The following is a 17,259-nucleotide window of genomic DNA, read 5'->3' as shown; positions in this document are numbered from 1 at the left end:
TGAGCTGTATAGTTTTAGAAACTATTATTCTTAGTATCATCTGCAGAGATTTCATAGTAAAAAACATACTATGCTCTGTACTGATGATGCTTCAGGTTAGTTTAAGAGAAGCTTGTACAAGGTATAAAATGTACACATGTAAAGTGGAGGAACTTACTTGACACAATGACCTATATTTCTTTACCCCATAAACTTTTAACACAAATTATGATTTCAATGCTGGTTAAATGAGTCATTTGGTTCATACTGTATTCCTAATTTTCACCATAGTGTTTGTGTGTGAAAAGGAAGAGGCAAGTTTTAGCCTCTTGAGGGTGACTGATTTATAATACTTGCTTAATGATTTTCTGAAAGATCCACAGCCACCCATTTCTTACAGTTTTAGGGACAACATGACTCCATTCAGAAAATCTGAATCCCTGCTCTGTTTTCAACATTTGCCCTCCTACGTCTATTACAAGAATCAAAGAAATACGAAAATCAAGAGAGAAAAACAATAACATTTGAGTATCTTGAAATTTCTAGGAATTGAGAGGCAGCTCAGTGTAGGCCTAGAAGTCTGAATACCTGAGTAATAGTTTTTGCTCTGTCACTTTTTGTAATCTTATCCAAATATGTTGCTCTGGAGTTCAGTTTCTTCATCTATAACAAGAAGGGCTTGGATGAAATCTATGAAGTTATTTTTGGCTTTTAACATTTGTGATATATAAGTGATTGAATATTTGTGAAAATATTTATTGGCTCATTGGTAAAATGTGTTATATATTTATAGGTGTATATTTTAGGACTATACATATATAATTGAATCTCATTATTCATGGTAGTTTTGTTCTATAAAGCATCCACAAACACAGAATTAGCAAATGCTGAATCATTGCTCCTAGGGATAATGCAGGATTTGGTTCTTATGAGCTTCTGGCCAAATTCTTATCAACAAATCAATATATAACCTTGTTTTGTGAGTATTTCTGTTTAGAGACATTTATTTAACAAATATTGTTAATTCATTATATTGAACTCATAGCCAACAGCACTGTAACTCATGCTTGAAGGAAGCTTACATGAAGCTATATCTTTTCTCTGTAAGGCACATCAAAGCATTTTTGTACTTAGGAACACTAGACAGCACTTCAGCTCTATGCAGTACAAAAATGAGAAAAACACTGCACTTAAATGGACCATGAAAAGGTCACTTGTTTATAGTATGAGAACTGAAATAGAGTGTCTTCTTGTCCACCTTCAGCTGGGAACATGTGCACTGGGCAATTTAAATTTTTCATCACCGCTCTGCATATACGTATTTTTGCAATGAGCATGTTGAGCACTGATTTTGGTGTTACAAAGAAATTTCTATGAGTAGGTAGATATGCAAATATACAGAATATACAAATAATGAGAGTTGAATGTATTTGTATATATATATGGATACATGTGTATCTATAATAAACTGTGAGGATTAAATGTAATGATACACGAGGATACAGTTTAGATAATAATACATGCTATAAAACAGTCATTATTATTCACACTAGATGCATCCAAACTATCCCAGTGTCTGAAATGGAATTAAAGTAAGAGTTTGTCTGGGTTTGCTTAGTCCAATGGTCTGTGACAGCCCTCCATTCACTCTGCCTTATTACCTGAATGGTTTGTTCTCTCTTCAGTTTGAGTAGTCTTGTAAGTCCTGCTTTTCCTGTACCTCCCAGGAGAGCTTTAAAAATTTTGGGTGTCTCTTGTTTTGGTGGGAAGAGAAAGGCAAGTCCTTTTCTTGGAGGGGTTGTCTCTGTGGCCGGAGCCTTCTTCTTTAGAAGCACACTGTGGATAGAAGAGAAAGGCTACTTTAGTACTGTAAAAATTCTGGAGAAATTACCAGAGACACCAATGTTTCTCCTAATCTGTGAAGTTTTCAATGGATAGCTGCATAAACATTTGTTTGTTAAAGGCATCTCATGAAGAAAGTTGATCCCTGTCATCACAATACAGTCCTCCGCTTAGATTTTCACAAAGTAAAACCAACTCTAATGGGGTTTTAAAGGTCATACCTGGCTTTTTTCATGAGGAGCTTTTCAGAATCTGGATAATGCACTAGAATTTCTTGGAGGGTCTTTTTGTCCAGAGTTAAAAGATTGGCAAACCCATGGGCTATCACATTGGCAGTTCGGCGATTTCCTCCTCTCCCTGCTAGAAGGCTGTAAGAGGAGAACAGTGAATCTTTACCACCAGTTTCAGTTTTCTTCCAGCGAGATTAAAAAGAAAAAATAGACATAAAATATTTTAACCACTTATACTACTTTGGAGAGAGGCAAAGACGAGAGTTCAGGTGACTGTGTGGAGGACGTTGGAGGAAGTTAGAGGTGGTGGCGATGGAAGTGGCAACAGTTTTCAACAGGTTTTGCCTTAACTCCCACCTCAAATGAAGGACTTGTAGCCATCAGTGCCCTATGGGATTCTTCATCCCAGATTCCAGAAGTGCAAAGTCTCTTTGGACTGGGTATCCTCTATTTGCTCCTTCAGATTCACTTTTCATTTTCCCATTCCTATTTGCTCCCAGAAAACCGACCTCTGTAGGCTTGTCCTCTGACTTCCATTTGAGTGCAGCCAATGAGAACTATCAGTAAGAAGTTGGAAACAGGAGGAGTGTGGTGTTGGAGCACTTATTCCCTTGCTCATTCCTTGCTAGACCTTAGGTAAGCAGTAGTTACAGTTCTCTACCAAAATCTACAGCCCTGATATGTGGTCTTCTAGAAGTAGGATTCCACAGTGGAGTTCTAGTAATATGCTCACCCCTTTCTTGGTTCTGGGAGTGTGCCCTTCTCTTGTTCCCTTCAGGCCTAGCTGTAGAAAGACTCCCTTGCCATTGCTAGCTTCAGGATGCATCACCAATCCTTGCTGGATCACTTAGATTTTTCTTCCAGTTTCCTTCTATTGGTGTCTGTCAACAATGCCTTAATTAAAAGGAATTACCTTGTTTGAGTATACCTTCTGTTTTCTGCTTGGGTCCTGTCTGATACAACTCTGACATCAAATCTTAATGATGCCTTGGTTACATCTGGTGAATCCAATCTCTTCTACTTAACTCTCAAATCATCTTGTTTCTCAATATCGCAAACTGCTCTGTAGTATAGTCATTCACATACAATGTCCCACTTGAAAAGTCAGTGAATCCTGGGTTTTACATTTTTTATTTATCTTTTTATTTTTATTATTTTTTTATTTTTTACATTTTTTAGAGACATAGCTGGCCATTTTGTATTTGGGAAGTGACCAACAAGTAGTTAGTGAAGAAATGAACACACGAATGAATTTTAGAAATGGTTAAAAATTATATCATTCACCAATAATCTAGAAAATAAGGGTTGGTATTTATTTATTTATTTATTTTTTTAAGGGTTGGTATTTAAAACCAAGATAAGAAAAGACAAATTTAAATGTTTTTTTTGTTTTTGTTTTTGTTTTTGTTTTTGTTTTTGTTTTGTTTTGTTTTGTTTTGTTTTTAAATACTACAGACTCTGCATTGCAAAGATAATACAATAGATTTAATTCCTTGGAGTCCACCAGTTAGGAAAAAATAGTTGTGTTCTTTTCCTTTGTGTGTGTATGTGTGTGTGTGTGTGTGAGAGAGAGAGAGAGAGAGAGAGAGAAAGAGAGAGGAGAATAGAAAAGCCTCACGTTAATAAAAACACAATCTCTAGAGGTAAAAAGGACACAGAAAGCAACTTGGCAATAAGAATGAATGTTCATACTTTCACAGCCCTGCCTTTAGGGGGAAGTGTGAGAAGTTGCATGGGTCCTAGGCCTGAAGATTTGTATTAGACAATATGTGCTTCTCTGACTGTTGCAAAAAAGAGAACATTCTGACTGGCTGTTAATTGATAAGCAACTAACAGGGTTTTAGCTGTCACACATTAAGAGCTCATAAGTTATCACCTATGTTCTTACTACCAAAAAAAGCTGAACAAACTGGAAACCAATAACTTTTCTTGTATTTATCAGAGAACTGGGGTTGCAGGTAAATTCCTACCTAAATGTGGAGAGATAGGTGAATCCAGAAAACCACAGCCAGACCTACTTAACTGGAACAGAAGCCTTGGAGCTATAACTGGTACAAACATTTAAATGGTAATTTTAACAAACTGTTAGGTTGAGAGTGGATTATCAAGAAACTCTTGAGGGTCACAATTATGGGGAAACCGATATCTGTATGGGTTTATCCTTGAGGAATCCCACCATATTCTCATGGTTAACAGCCAAGAAAGATCTCCTTATGGTTCTGGCAGCAGAAGGTGATGATTAATCATTATAAAATACACCTGGAACTTATTTATTCTCCATAACAAAGGGCTGCTATCTAGGGAAAAAAAAAAAACTATCAGAACTGTATGCCACCTGAAGTGTTTCTCCCATCCCAGGGCTCTCTAGTCTTCCTGTCTTACCTAAGGAGAATGAAAAACTAAGAAACACTGGCAAAGGTCACATCCCAGGACACAGATCCACTAAAAGACTGCAATTTAAATATAAGATTATAGATCTCCCCCATATCTTATCACTGTTCCAATGGGGTTTTTGTATAATAACAGTGGATTACAGCAGCAGGGTGCAGACTTTCTCTGAGGAAGTATACTTAGGGAAGGCTAAAGTCAAAAGGGAGATAGAAACAAGGACATTTTAGAGAAATTTGGAACTTCTGGCACCTAGGGCTGCATCTAACATTAAACACAGTCCAACTCCTAGTCAGATTAACATAAAACCTCATGCTAAAGACCTATCTACCTCAGTTCTTATTATGGATTACATTATATATAGCTTCCAACAAAAAATTAAAAAGCACACTTAAAAAAATAACAAGATAAACACAGCCTAACAAGACAAAGAAAGCATTAGAACCAGACTGAGATATGACACAGATACTGGAATTCTCAGACAGAGAATTTATTTATTTATTTATTTATTTATCAGACAGAGAATTTAAAATGACTTTGATTAATATGTTAAGGGATCATATAAGAATATCCAGATGGGAAATGTAAGCAGGGAGAGAGAAATTCTAAGGCAAAAATCAAAAGGAAAGATTAGAAATCAGAAATACTGTAACAAAAATGAAGAATGACTTTGCTGGGCTCATCAGTGGACTGTACATGGCCAAGAAAATAGATGAGCTTGAAGATAGGTCATTAGAAAATTAGGCAAATATGCCTAAAATACAATGAGAAAAAGAATGAATAAACCCCCAAAACTTGCTCCCAAACATAAAAAACTTCAGGACAATTTCAAAAGGCATAAATAGATATGTATATTTTGTGTGTACATATACATAAAATATACATAAAGCATACAATTCTCTAATACTAGAAAAAATACTTGAAATCATCATGGCCAAGAAGGTCCTAAAATTAATGACAGACATAAAACCACAGATCCAGGAAGCTTTGAGACTACCAAGCACAATAAATACTCACCCCTCCCCACCTCACAGTTCCTGGCATATTATATTCAAACTGTAATAGGCCAAAGATAAAGAGAAAATCTTAAAAAGAGCCAGAGGGGGAAACATCTTACCTATTGTAGTATAAACTCTGACACTTATGTTTCATCACTTTTTTTGAAATCCGGGTGCCTGAACTAAACTTGATTGCCATTTCAAAGACGCTTCCACTTTAAATATGCCTATTTTAAACATATTGTCAGCCACCCAATTAAAGAACTAAGCTGCGTTCCCCCACTGAAGCTCTTTTTATTTTAGAGACTTGGTTGATAAGTGACCATTGCGCCACTTTTTTTCACTTCACATACTTTAAATTCCCACTCTTATGTTTTAAATTCACCAATGAAGAGTGAGACCACAAAATCCTGGGCCCCCATTCTCAACCCCAATAAAAGCACAATCCCAGGCCTGTACACTCTTTCTTTCTTTGTGATCCCACTGTGTAGCTCCAGGTGGCTGTGTAATTTTCCAGGTCTTCTAAGTAATTAACCTGTATTTTTTCAAGGTTTCCTGATGGTTGTTGCTGAAGGCATTTTACAACCTTAATAAAAAAACCACAAGGGCCTGTCCAATCACAACACTGGTCATTGATAGGTTGAGACTGGAACAAAACACCTATAAGAGGAACAAGGATAATAATCAGCAGACTTTTCATGAGAAGCCATGCAAGTAAGAAGAGAGGGGAGTGAAATATATGTGGAAGCTCCTAACAGATTAGATCATAATCGCTTTCACCACAAAGAAGACATGATAGCGGTTAGCTAATGCAATAGTGGGAATCATATTACAATACATATGAATTTCTTTTTTTATATATGAGTTTCTAACACCAATATGCTGTACACCTAAAACTTACACAATATTATTTGCCAATGATATATCTCAATAAAAATTAAAAATAGTAAAAAAAAATTAGAAAGCAACCTAGAATTTTATGTACAGTGAAATTATCCTTCCAAAGTGAAAAAGGACAAAGATTTTCTTAGAAAAACAAAAGCAGAGGGAATTCAACATTTGTTCATCTACTCTGCAAAAAATGTTGAAAGAAATTCTGCAGGAAGAAAGAAAATAATGTAAGTTAGAAATTCTACCTAAAAAAGTGGAAGGACATGGAGAAGGAATAGAGGTAAAATAAAACTAAAATCTTTGTTTTTCTTATTCTTAATTGATCTAAAAGATAACTTTAGATAATAAAGTAGCAATGCATTGGGTGATTATAGCATAGGGATAAATGAAATGAATGATGTCAATGTCTTAAGGGCTACTAGGGAAGAATTAGGAATACTGTGTAAGGCTTCTGCTCTGCAGGTAGCATTCTGTGAAGTAGACTTAGATTAGTTTAAAATGTATGTCACAGACTCTAATGCTACTACTAGAATGTCTTGAAAAGAAGTATAATTGATATGCCAAGAGAGGAGAGAATGTCAAATCATATGAAATGCTCAGCTGAAACTAAAGAAGGCAGAAAAAAAAAAGAGGAAAAAAACCCCTAATGTTATTACGCCACTGAGGCATCAAACAGCATCTTATCTGCACTTCTCACTAAACTTAGGTTCAGGATTATCCAGGTCACTTAAAAATGGAATTACTCCCTCAAGACAGAAAGTAGATACTTGGAATCCATAAATGTTGACTACTTATTTTGTTCGGTGATTTCACATTTTAAATTTCTTGTTCCATGGCAAGAACACTTATTCTTTTTTCTTCTTCTTTCTTTCTTTTTTTTTAAAGCAAGAGAGACAGGGTGGGGGAGGGGACACAGAATCTTGAGCAGGTTCCACACCCAACATGGAGCCGACACAGGGCTTGATCTCATAACCCTGAGATCATGACCTGAGCCAAAATCAGATGCTTAACTGACTGAGCCACCCAGGCACCTCCCCAAAACTTATTCTTTAGTCCTTTCCTGAGGTTTTCCCAAAGACAAGCTCTGCTTTCACCTTCTTTTTTTAAGGAAGAGAAATGAATTTTACCCTATCTGTCTGCCTATCTATCTGTCTTGTCTATCTACCTATCTATCCATCCATCCAACTTCCTATCTATCTTCTTACCTGTCTTTCTATGAAATAAATGTTGGTACTTGAAGGACAATGATAGAATGAGCTCATTTCATTTACATTCCTGTTGCCTTGTGCATAGGGTAATCCAGTAGTTAGGCTGGGCTAGATGGCACTGGGGAGCTTAATTTGGGCCTAAGAATGTCTCTGTGTGTGTCAGACAATGAGAGCAGAATGGAAATAACATATTTAAATGTCAGGTTATTTTGAGATTTCTCAAGCTTTAATTAAACTTGCCTACAGGTTACACGTTTAGAGTGCTTGATGAGTTTTTGAACGGAAGAAATAGTCTGTTTGCCAGATGGATTTTGCCCAAACTCTCTCAGCAACGTTTAAAATAGCCTCTTTTTTTTTTCCCCTTCTGTCCACAAAATGCTTCTCCAGCATTCCACCAATGGAAAGTTTCATGCATTAAATAGCTTAGTAAGAAGATCCCTAAATATTTCCAACCCCATATAGTTTCTGAGAGCACATACTAGCGGATAAATAGTTGAGGTTAATGGTAAGTGTCTCTAGGTCAAAAAATAGTGAACAGAGCAATGGCCCAGGAAAAAAGGAATGGATTCTAATTCTAGATCCACCTCTGTGTGCTGTGACCTTAGACAATAACTTAAAGATCTTTTTGATTTTCACTTCAATCATGTGAGTATTTATTAAGCACCTACCATGTACTCAATGCAGTGAGGTAAAGTATGGCAAAAGAATTATTAAAGGCTGGTATGGTTTTGTGGAAATAATACAGACTTTGGAATCACGTAACTACCATTTATTATGTGTATTTCTAAGCAGGTTACTTACTCACTCTTTTAGGAAACAAGGCCATCTTTTACTACCTAATATAAGTATATGATTATTTTTAGGGAGAAATAGGTGTTTATAGACTCTTTATATTTAATTATGAAGAAGGTGTTATTAGGTAAAATTCCTGGCTGAGAAATTTTATTTATTTATTTTAGATGATATTTTAATGGCTTTATGGAAGTATAATTTACATACTAAAAATTATACTCATTTTAAGTGTATAGTTCCATGACATTTCTTTCAAATTTTTACTTTAATTCAGTTAATTAATATATAATGTATTATTAGTTTCAGAGGTAGGGGTCAGTGATTCATTAGTCTTATATAATACCCAGTGCTCATTACATCACATGCCTTCCTGAATGTTCATCACCCAGTTACGCCCTCCTTCTTTTCCCCTCCCCTCCAGCAACCCTCTTTGTTTCCTATGATCAAGAGTCTCTTATGGTTTGTCTCCCTCTCCAATTTCATCTTGTTTTATTTTTTCCTCTCTTCTCCTATGATACTGTTTTGTTTCTTAAATTCCACATATGAGTGAGATCCTATGATAATTGTCTTTCTCTTATCGACTTATTTCGCTTAGCATAATGCCCTCTAGTTCCATCCATGTCATTGCAAATGGCAAGATTTCATGTTTTTGATGACTGAGTAGTATTCCATTGTGTGTGTGTGTGTGTGTGTGTGTATATACATATATATATATATATATATATATATATATATATATGTATATATATATACCACATCTTTATCCACTCATTTGTGGATAGACATCTGGGCTCTTTCCATAGTTTGGCTATTGTGAGCTTTGCTGTTATAAACATTGGGGTGTAGGTGCCCCTTTGGATCACTACATTTGTATCTCTGAGGTAAATACCCAGTAGTGCAATCACTGGATCATAGGGTAACTCTATTTTCAACTTTTTGAGGAACCTCCATACTGTTTTCCAGAGTGGCTGCATGAGCTTGCATGTTTACTTACAGTGTAAGAGGGTTCTCCTTTCTCCACAGCCCTGGTTGAAAAATTTTAAAGATTAAAAAAAAATTATTTAAAAGAGATAGAAAGAAAAAGAACACAAGCAGGGGGAGCAGCAGAGGGAGAAGCAGACCTTCCACTGAGCAGGGAGCCCAATTCAGGGCTCAATCTCAGGACCCTGGGATCATGACCTGAGCTGAAGGTAGATGTCTAACCAACCAAGCCACCCAGGCATCCCTGGCTGAAAAATTTTAAACTCTAATTTGTAGTATATAACTGTAACAAGTTATAATAAATATAACTTTGTATTACTTGAGGTTCTTCAGAAAAACAGAAAAAATAGGATATATACAGATATACATAAGAGGAGATTTATTACGGGAATTGTTATGGAGGCTGAGAAGTCCTACAATCTGCCATCTGCAAGCTGGAGAACCAGGAAAGCTGGTGGTGTAATTGGACTAAGAGGGATTATGGGGAAGGCTTTAGTGTAAATCCAGGTCTGGGCCTGAAAGTCCAAGAACCAAGAGTGTTGATATCTGATGTCTAAGGGCAAGAGAAGAAGGATGTCTCAGCTTAAACAGAGAGAGCGACTTAGCCTTTCCTTCGCCTTTTCAGTACTTCAGTGGATTGGATGATCCCACCTGCATTAGTGAGGATGATCTTCTTTACTCAATCTCTTCAAATGCTAATCTCTTTCCTAAACACCCTCACAGACACACCCAGAAATAATGTTTAATCAGCTATCTGGACATCTCTTAGTCTAGTTAAGTTGACACATAAAATTAACCATCATAGTACTAGTAGTACTATACATAGCACTAGTGTGTGGATAAGTAAGTGAAACCAGTTGTGTGACTGTCAGAAAGAGAAGGTATACTCAGGATGAGAGAACCTATATGTGCAAAACTCTGTAAATGCAGAAATAAATAGTAACATGGAGATCACATATGTGTATGTATGTATATATAATTTATATATAATATATATATGATATATACAAATCACAGAGAGCTAGAATATTCAGATAGTTCCTAGTCAGTCATTTATTCTCAGCCTTTTTCCAGAGTTGCCACATATGGCATCATAAGTTGTGCACTGCATACATAGACTATGTGACTGGAGCTAACTGGAGTTGTGCAGTGCACAGCCTGCACCACACTTTTTAGCAGAGCTAGTGTATCCAGAAAGCACTCACACAAATAAGTAGAATGCAGAGGGGCATGAATTGGGCATAAATTGAATGGAAGAGCAAAAGAAAAACAAGAATGGAAACATTAAATAGGATTCATGCAAAAATGCAAACTTTGCTATAAGAGGGCTTCAAATTTGACTCTAAGTCTTTTATACCATAAAAATGGATGAATTCTTGGCTTTAAGGCAGATAAAAATGTCTCTTAATTGGCTTAGTAGAGAGACCACATATAAATGGTGAACACTATTCTCATATTTTTATGATAGATACAAAAATAAGTTTGCTAAAACAGTCATATCGTCCTCAGTAAAGGCTGCATATCACTCTAAAATTCACTTCAGTAAGAATAATTCTGTAGGTGAGGAGGGGCATCAATATGATGTGTTCCAGGTAACTTATTTTCTCTTTGTTGCACCTAGAATATACACAGTACAAATAATCCCCTTAAACATTGCTTTTCTCAGCTGGACTTTTGATAGTCTTTTTTATGAGTTTGTGATTGTACAGAACATTATGCCTTAGAGCCTATCATGTGGGAGAATGTAAGGCATTCACGGTATAAATTGAAAAGCAAAAGAGAAATTAGAGATAAATTAGGAGTGTTTAGAAAGGCCATATTCCATAATGAGCGAGATACAAGGCTAACTTCTCTGACTATAAAGATGATTAACATCTATCCATTTAAATTGCTTATAATCGAGGAGTGGGATAAGTGTGGGTGACGGGTGTTAGAGTAGCAAATACAGTAATATTACTAGCTAATATTTTTGAGTGCTTACTATGAGTTAGGTATTTTTCTAAGGTCTTTTTTTTTAGTTCTTTTTTTCGTTTAAAGATTTTATTTATTTAAGAGAGAGTGCAAGTAGGGGAGGGGCAGAAGGAAAGGGAATGAGAGAGAATCTCAAGCAGGCCCCATGCTCATTGCAGAGCATGAGGCGGGGCTCAATCTCACAACCTTGAGATATGACCTGAGCTAAACCCAAGAGTCCAATGCTTAACAGACTGAGCCACCCAGGGACCTTCTACATTCTTTTTTATGTATTAATACATATAATGCTTTCCAACCCTATGGTATAGGTATATATTATTATTAATCCATTTTGACTGATGAAGAAATGAAGACTTAGCTGAATAACTTCCCCAGAGTCACACAGCTCATAAGTTGTGGAGTTGGGATGCAAACTCATATAAAGATTCTTAAAAAGGTAAATGCAGTTCAAATTGGCAGATGCAGGGTGCCTGGGTCGCTCAGTTCGTTAAGTGTCTGACTCTTGATTTTGGCTCTGGTCATGATCTTGGGGTTGTAAAGTAGAGCCCTGCATCGTGCTCCATGCTCAGCGGGGAGTCTGCTTGGGATTCTCTCTCTCCCTCTCCCTACGTCCCTCCCCCTGCTCGCACTCTCTCTCTCTAAAATAAATTAATAAATTGTGAAAAAAACCTCAAATGGCAAATGCTTTAAATGTAAAAAATGAGAATGTTTCCTAAAATAAAGATATTTTTGGTTTAAAAGCATTTTTTTTTCTGTGTAGAATCATTTCCTGGAATAGAAATAAAACTCTTTTTGAATATAGTCAATGGAAAGAGTATCACATCCAATGCTGAGTGGGAGATTAAAACTTCAAATGTCTGTTCTCATTAAGCAAATTTCCAAGTGGATTATATTCAGAGGGCAGGAGGTTAGATCATCTGTGTAGCTTTTTTCTGAGATACTCTTTTATCCTTTTCATTGTTATTGGAAAACATTTCGTTATTGAAAATTTTTACCACTTCACTAAAAATAAATTCTAACAAAACTTTTGTAGGTGAGCAAATATCAGAGGATGTTCTAGTGTCACCTCTGCCCAAGCTGCTTGCTCTTTGCAGATACTTTGATATTCATAACCATGCTAACACATGTTAGCCTAGAATTTTTTTTAATAGTTTGAGACAAATCTGTATGTGTGGACTTTCATCAAAGTTAGAGAGTTTAGATTTCACTGATACAAATCACAAAGCCCTTTTTCCCCTAGTAGGTCTTGATAATAGAGTTCCTCTGGCCTCAGAGGAGGTGGATGAACAACAAAGAATCTAGGTAAAGATTCTAAGGATGTGGAAAGGAAAACAAGAATAATATGTACATTTTATTCCATGCCCTGTTTACTGGTATACTTTCAAGTGCTCAGGAGAATACTCTTCAATTTATACTCTGGCTAAAAATACCATATCAAACATACTATATATTAGCTTATCTAAGAGGTTTTTTGGAGTCAAAATAACTAACAATGATGTATATTAACGACCACACTAATATGGTGATATAAGTTTTTACCTATACCTATTGACATAATAACTGAGGTCCAGAATTCATGAAGCAACTTATTAGACAACATATACTATGAGTTTCATTGTTAAAATTCAAATGTAAGACCAGAGTTGATTAATCAAGAGACCTTTTCTTTACACTTGAACTCTATTGCTGCCAATGAAGTCATTGGTGTTATTTTAATGACACATATTTATTTGCCCATGGACTTTAGAAAAAATAAAGGAGGAAGCTGGTCAGGCTGGCATGATAAGCTATGTCAACATCTGACTGTTAGAACCTGGACTTCCTCTCTGCTGTTCTAAATGTGGTAAGGAACCTTGATTTTCATAGAATTAGAGACACCAGACAAAGTTACTTTAGGAGGTATCCTTAGGATATTTGAATACATGTTTTAATAATGGTACTGATAATAGAGTTGTTCACAGGAATATTGTGAAACTTAGATGAGATTTGCTTTTTGCTTTAAGTAAAAAGTTGCTTCACAATCTAAGAGATGGTCTACAAAAGGATGTAGTGAAAATACAAATACGTATTTTTAATACAGAAAGTATTTACAGGTTTGCGATAGGAAAAAAAATGAAGAATTTTCTTTCTCAATATTAACCAAGATTTCTTACCCTTGCTCATGTTCTAGTGAAGCTGCTCTTTCTGTCTTTAGGGAAAGGGGTTGAGGGTGGCATCAGGCGGCGAGGGGTAAGCGATAAGAGAATTAGTCTGATGAAGAGTAAGAACATGGAATTAACATCGTCGAACTAGAAGTATTCTCTGGTACTCCTATTTTAAAAACTGAGTGTTCAGGAGAAATAGGGAAACATGAGGGAAAAAAAGGTTAAAATTATTTTTTCAAAAATCTGGCCTTTTCACAATGATACAAAGTAAATATCAAAAAAGCATCCTGGGAATGGATGATTTGACCAATAAAACCAGTGAAACATTAGAATTTAAATATTTTAAATGAAGATTACACTATCTAAAACATGATGTAAGCACCGGGTGTTATCATTGATAAATGTGATAAATCATTGGATACCACATCTAAAACTAAGTATGCACTTCATGTTGGCTAATTGAATTTAAATAAAAAAATATAAAAATACGTCAATGTCTAAATTCTACTCAATAATGTGTTACATATGATGAAAAAAGGATGGTGAAAAAAGAAATACAGTAGGTAAATAAATAATCACATTTATGAAAATAAATAGGTCCATAGAAAATTAATTCATTTAGAAAATGTTTATTGTGGACCTATTATTTTCCAGGCACTATTTAGAAAGAGTGTAAATTAAAACAACCTATTAAAATGCAAAACCAATGAGAATAATAAAGTAATAGCAGTGATGGTAGGGAAAAATAGCTATACATTGCGTGATTCAATTTTTCTGGAAAATAATCTGCCCATATTTTACAAGAGTTATAGAAATGTTTCTACCTTTTGACCTAGTTATTTCACTTTTGGGAATAAACCTCAAAGAAAAAAAAGTAAAGTAATTTTATAAAGATAAACACAGTAGTGCTATTCTTAATAATAAAAATTGACGAAAAGGGCAAAAGGCTGAATGAATATGCATATTCATGACAAAAATGATTGTGTATTAATAAATATGCAAAGATAGAAAGATAATTACATTCACTTATTTATCGAATAACTATTTATTAGGTACTATGTGGGCCAGGCACTGCCCTAAGGGCTGGGAATTGAGGGCAGAACAAACCAAATGTGATGTCTGCTATTGTCCCTGGAAACCTGTGCCTTTGTGCAAAATAGAAAAATGTAGCTTTTCTGGGAACATGCAGTCCTATGGGCACAAAGCTTGGCCAGAAAAATGCTCCCATTTGCAAAGTAAAGAGTACCTGTGCATGAAGAAGAGCACAATAGCAGGGATCATGAGTCAGGAGTGGAGTATGGTCCCTCACTGGACATCTTGATGCAGAGCACGAATGGCACAACCATTCCTGGTGCTTACAATTCACAGTAGTCCTGGTGCTTACAATTTAGTGAGGAAGAAAAACATCAAAGAAATAAATGCACCAGTGAGGACATAATTAGAAAGATAAGTTCTCAGAAAGAAAGGAATATAGTCTGACCAGAGCACACAGCAAGGAGAACTGGGAGGTTCCTGTAGTGAGAATAGGAAGTTCTGAAAGAAGCTGAGATTAAGTAAAGGAGGCGAGAAAGTGTCCAGACAGCGGCATCAGCATGTGTGAAAAACTCCCCATGGTCATAGGACATGTGATATATTCAGGGAACTGAAGTTTGAACTAAAGAGAGCACAGGGAGTGGGGTGCAATGTGAAGTAGAGATGTGGGCAGTGGTTAGCTTCTGTAGGACCTTGTAGGCCAGGATAAGGACTTTGTTCTTATTCCTAAAAACAGTATAAAAGCATTAAATTGTTTTAAGCACAAGGGCAGGGACATGATCATATCTGTGGGTTTCCAAAAGATCTCTCTGGCTGCAGAGTGGAGACTGGATTGCAGAAGATGTGGGTACTGGAGTAGGAGATGCAGAGTAGGCCACTACAGTTGTCTAATGAGAGGTGGAGGTGGTTTGGACCAAAGCAGGATCAATGGAGATGGTAAGATGCAAATGATTGGAGACATACCAAGAAGGTAAGATTGATAGGTCTTGGAGGTGCACTGGCCATGTAGGGTGAATAGAGGGAGGTGTCAAGCATGCCTTTTTATTTCCCAGTAAAAAATTTTAAATTTAACAATTTAAGGAGTTTGGTATTTTTTTCCTAGGGCTGCTTTAACAGACTGACACAAAACCAGTGACTTACAACAATAAAAACAATAAAAACGTATTCTCTCACAATTCTGGAGGCCTGAAGTCCTAAATCAAGGTATTGGGAATGCTGGGCTCCCTCCAAAGAATCTAGGGAAGAATGTTTTCTTGCCTCTTTCTTGCCACTCCTGGTGGCTCCAGGAATTCCTTGGCTGTGACTACATAAATCCAATTTCTGCCTCAGTCATCAGATGGCCTTTCTCTCATCCTCCTGTGTCTGTGTGTCTTCCTCTTCTGTCTCAAGTGAGGACACTTATCATTTGATTTATGGGCCATCCAGATAATTGAGAATGATCTTGTCTTGAGATCTTTAACTTAATTACATCTGTAAAGAGGCTTCCCCCATCCTCAAGTAAGATTACATTCATAAGTTCCAGAGGTTAGGGCATGGATGTATCTTTGTGGGGGTCACCATGCAACCACTACAGGCATTATGTGAATAATCCTTTATATATCCTATAGTAGGGACTACCAGGATTGACATTGTGCACATATTATTGTCTGCATGTGCCATTTGAGGAGCGCTGAAATCTTTCCTCAGTTCCCAAACAAGCTCAAGAAATTCAGGGGATATTGGTCATTTTGAAGCCTTCTACTCTATAAAATCTTGTGTATACTCCATCATTGGATGCAATCCATATATTTCACCACCTGGTATTGGAATCTTTTATTTCCTTGTCTCATCTATTTGTAAGGCTCTTCAGGGAAGCAATTGTGTCTTGTTTGCCATTCTTGTTTACCATGTCATGCATGGCTTTTTTCTTTTCTTTCTTTCTTTCTTTCTTTCTTTCTTTCTTTCTTTCTTTCTTTCTTTCTTTCTTTCTTTCTTTCTTTCTTTCTTTCTTTCTTTCTTTCTTTCTTTCTTTCTTTCTTTCTTTCTTTCTTTCTTTCTTTCTTTCTTTCTTTCTTTCTTTCTTTCTTTCTTTCTTTCTTTCTTTCTTTCTTTCTTCTTTTTTAAGGTTTTATTTATTTATTCAACAGAGAGAGACAGAGAGAAGGATCTTGAGAGAGCACAAGCAGGGGAAGTGGCAGAGAGAAGCAGGTCCCCCACTGAGCAGGGAGCCTGACTGGAGGCTCAATCCCAGGATCCCGAGATCATGAACTGAGCTGAAGGCAGATGCTCAACTGACTGAGCCATCCAGGTGCCGCAGTGCATGGCACTTTACATTATGCTGTAAGGGACCCTGGATATAATTTTATACCTACGAATTATTTTTGAAAGGAGGCAGGATATCAGTGAAAATCAATATTTATTGTATAGGTTTTTAATTCTAGGTTCATTGAGAAACAATTGACATGCATCAGCATATAAATTTAAGGCATATTGCATGATGATTTGATTTACATATATCATAAAGTGGTTACTACAGTAGGTTAACTTACATTCATCTGCTCATATAGGAACAATATAAAGAAAAGAAAGAAAAAAGGAAAAAAAAGGAAAAAAATTTTCTTGTGATGGGAACTCTTAGGATTTACTCTCTTAACAACTCTCCTACCTATCACACAGAAGCGTTAGCTGTAGTTATCGTGTTGTTTATTACAACTCTAGTACCTATTTATCTTACAACTGGAAGTTTGTACCTTTTGACCACTTTTCTCCAATTCCCTTTCCTCCCACTCTCTGCCTCTGGTAATCACAAATCTTTTTTATGAAT

General features: G+C 36.1%; 1 protein-coding gene and 1 long non-coding RNA gene across 13 annotated transcripts in view; both read right to left on the bottom strand.

Moving 5' to 3' along the window:
* The window catches only part of CNGB3 (cyclic nucleotide gated channel subunit beta 3), a 245,871-nt gene that overhangs the window by 5,653 nt on the left and 222,959 nt on the right, over positions 1-17,259 (bottom strand). For 10 of the 11 annotated variants that reach the window (XR_013366986.1, XR_013366987.1, XM_077876330.1 and 7 more), the window contains 3 exons: positions 2,043-2,189; positions 1,641-1,815; positions 568-642 (listed from right to left, as the gene is read on the bottom strand). Coding sequence is in view for 9 of the 11 variants with exons in the window: in XM_077876330.1 (XP_077732456.1) it covers positions 568-642; positions 1,641-1,815; positions 2,043-2,189 (397 nt within the window). In the remaining 2 variants the exon portion in view is untranslated. The remainder of the gene's footprint in view (positions 1-567; positions 643-1,640; positions 1,816-2,042; positions 2,190-17,259) is intronic. The other variant, XM_077876333.1, reaches the window with a different exon arrangement.
* LOC144300381 (uncharacterized) lies at positions 9,921-16,351 on the bottom strand. Of its 2 annotated transcripts, none has more exons than XR_013366991.1 (3): positions 14,671-16,351; positions 13,434-13,530; positions 9,921-10,016 (listed from the first exon to the last, which is right to left on the bottom strand). It is a non-coding gene; the product is annotated as an uncharacterized LOC144300381 (long non-coding RNA). The 2 variants fall into 2 exon arrangements; XR_013366992.1 differs by having other exon boundaries at positions 9,931-9,960.

Source organism: Canis aureus, chromosome 28, assembly GCF_053574225.1.
Source record: "Canis aureus isolate CA01 chromosome 28, VMU_Caureus_v.1.0, whole genome shotgun sequence".
In the NCBI taxonomy this organism is placed as follows: Eukaryota; Metazoa; Chordata; class Mammalia; order Carnivora; family Canidae; genus Canis; species Canis aureus.
Note: the sequence above shows the minus strand (reverse complement) of the source record. Positions and strands in the feature narration are given on the sequence as shown.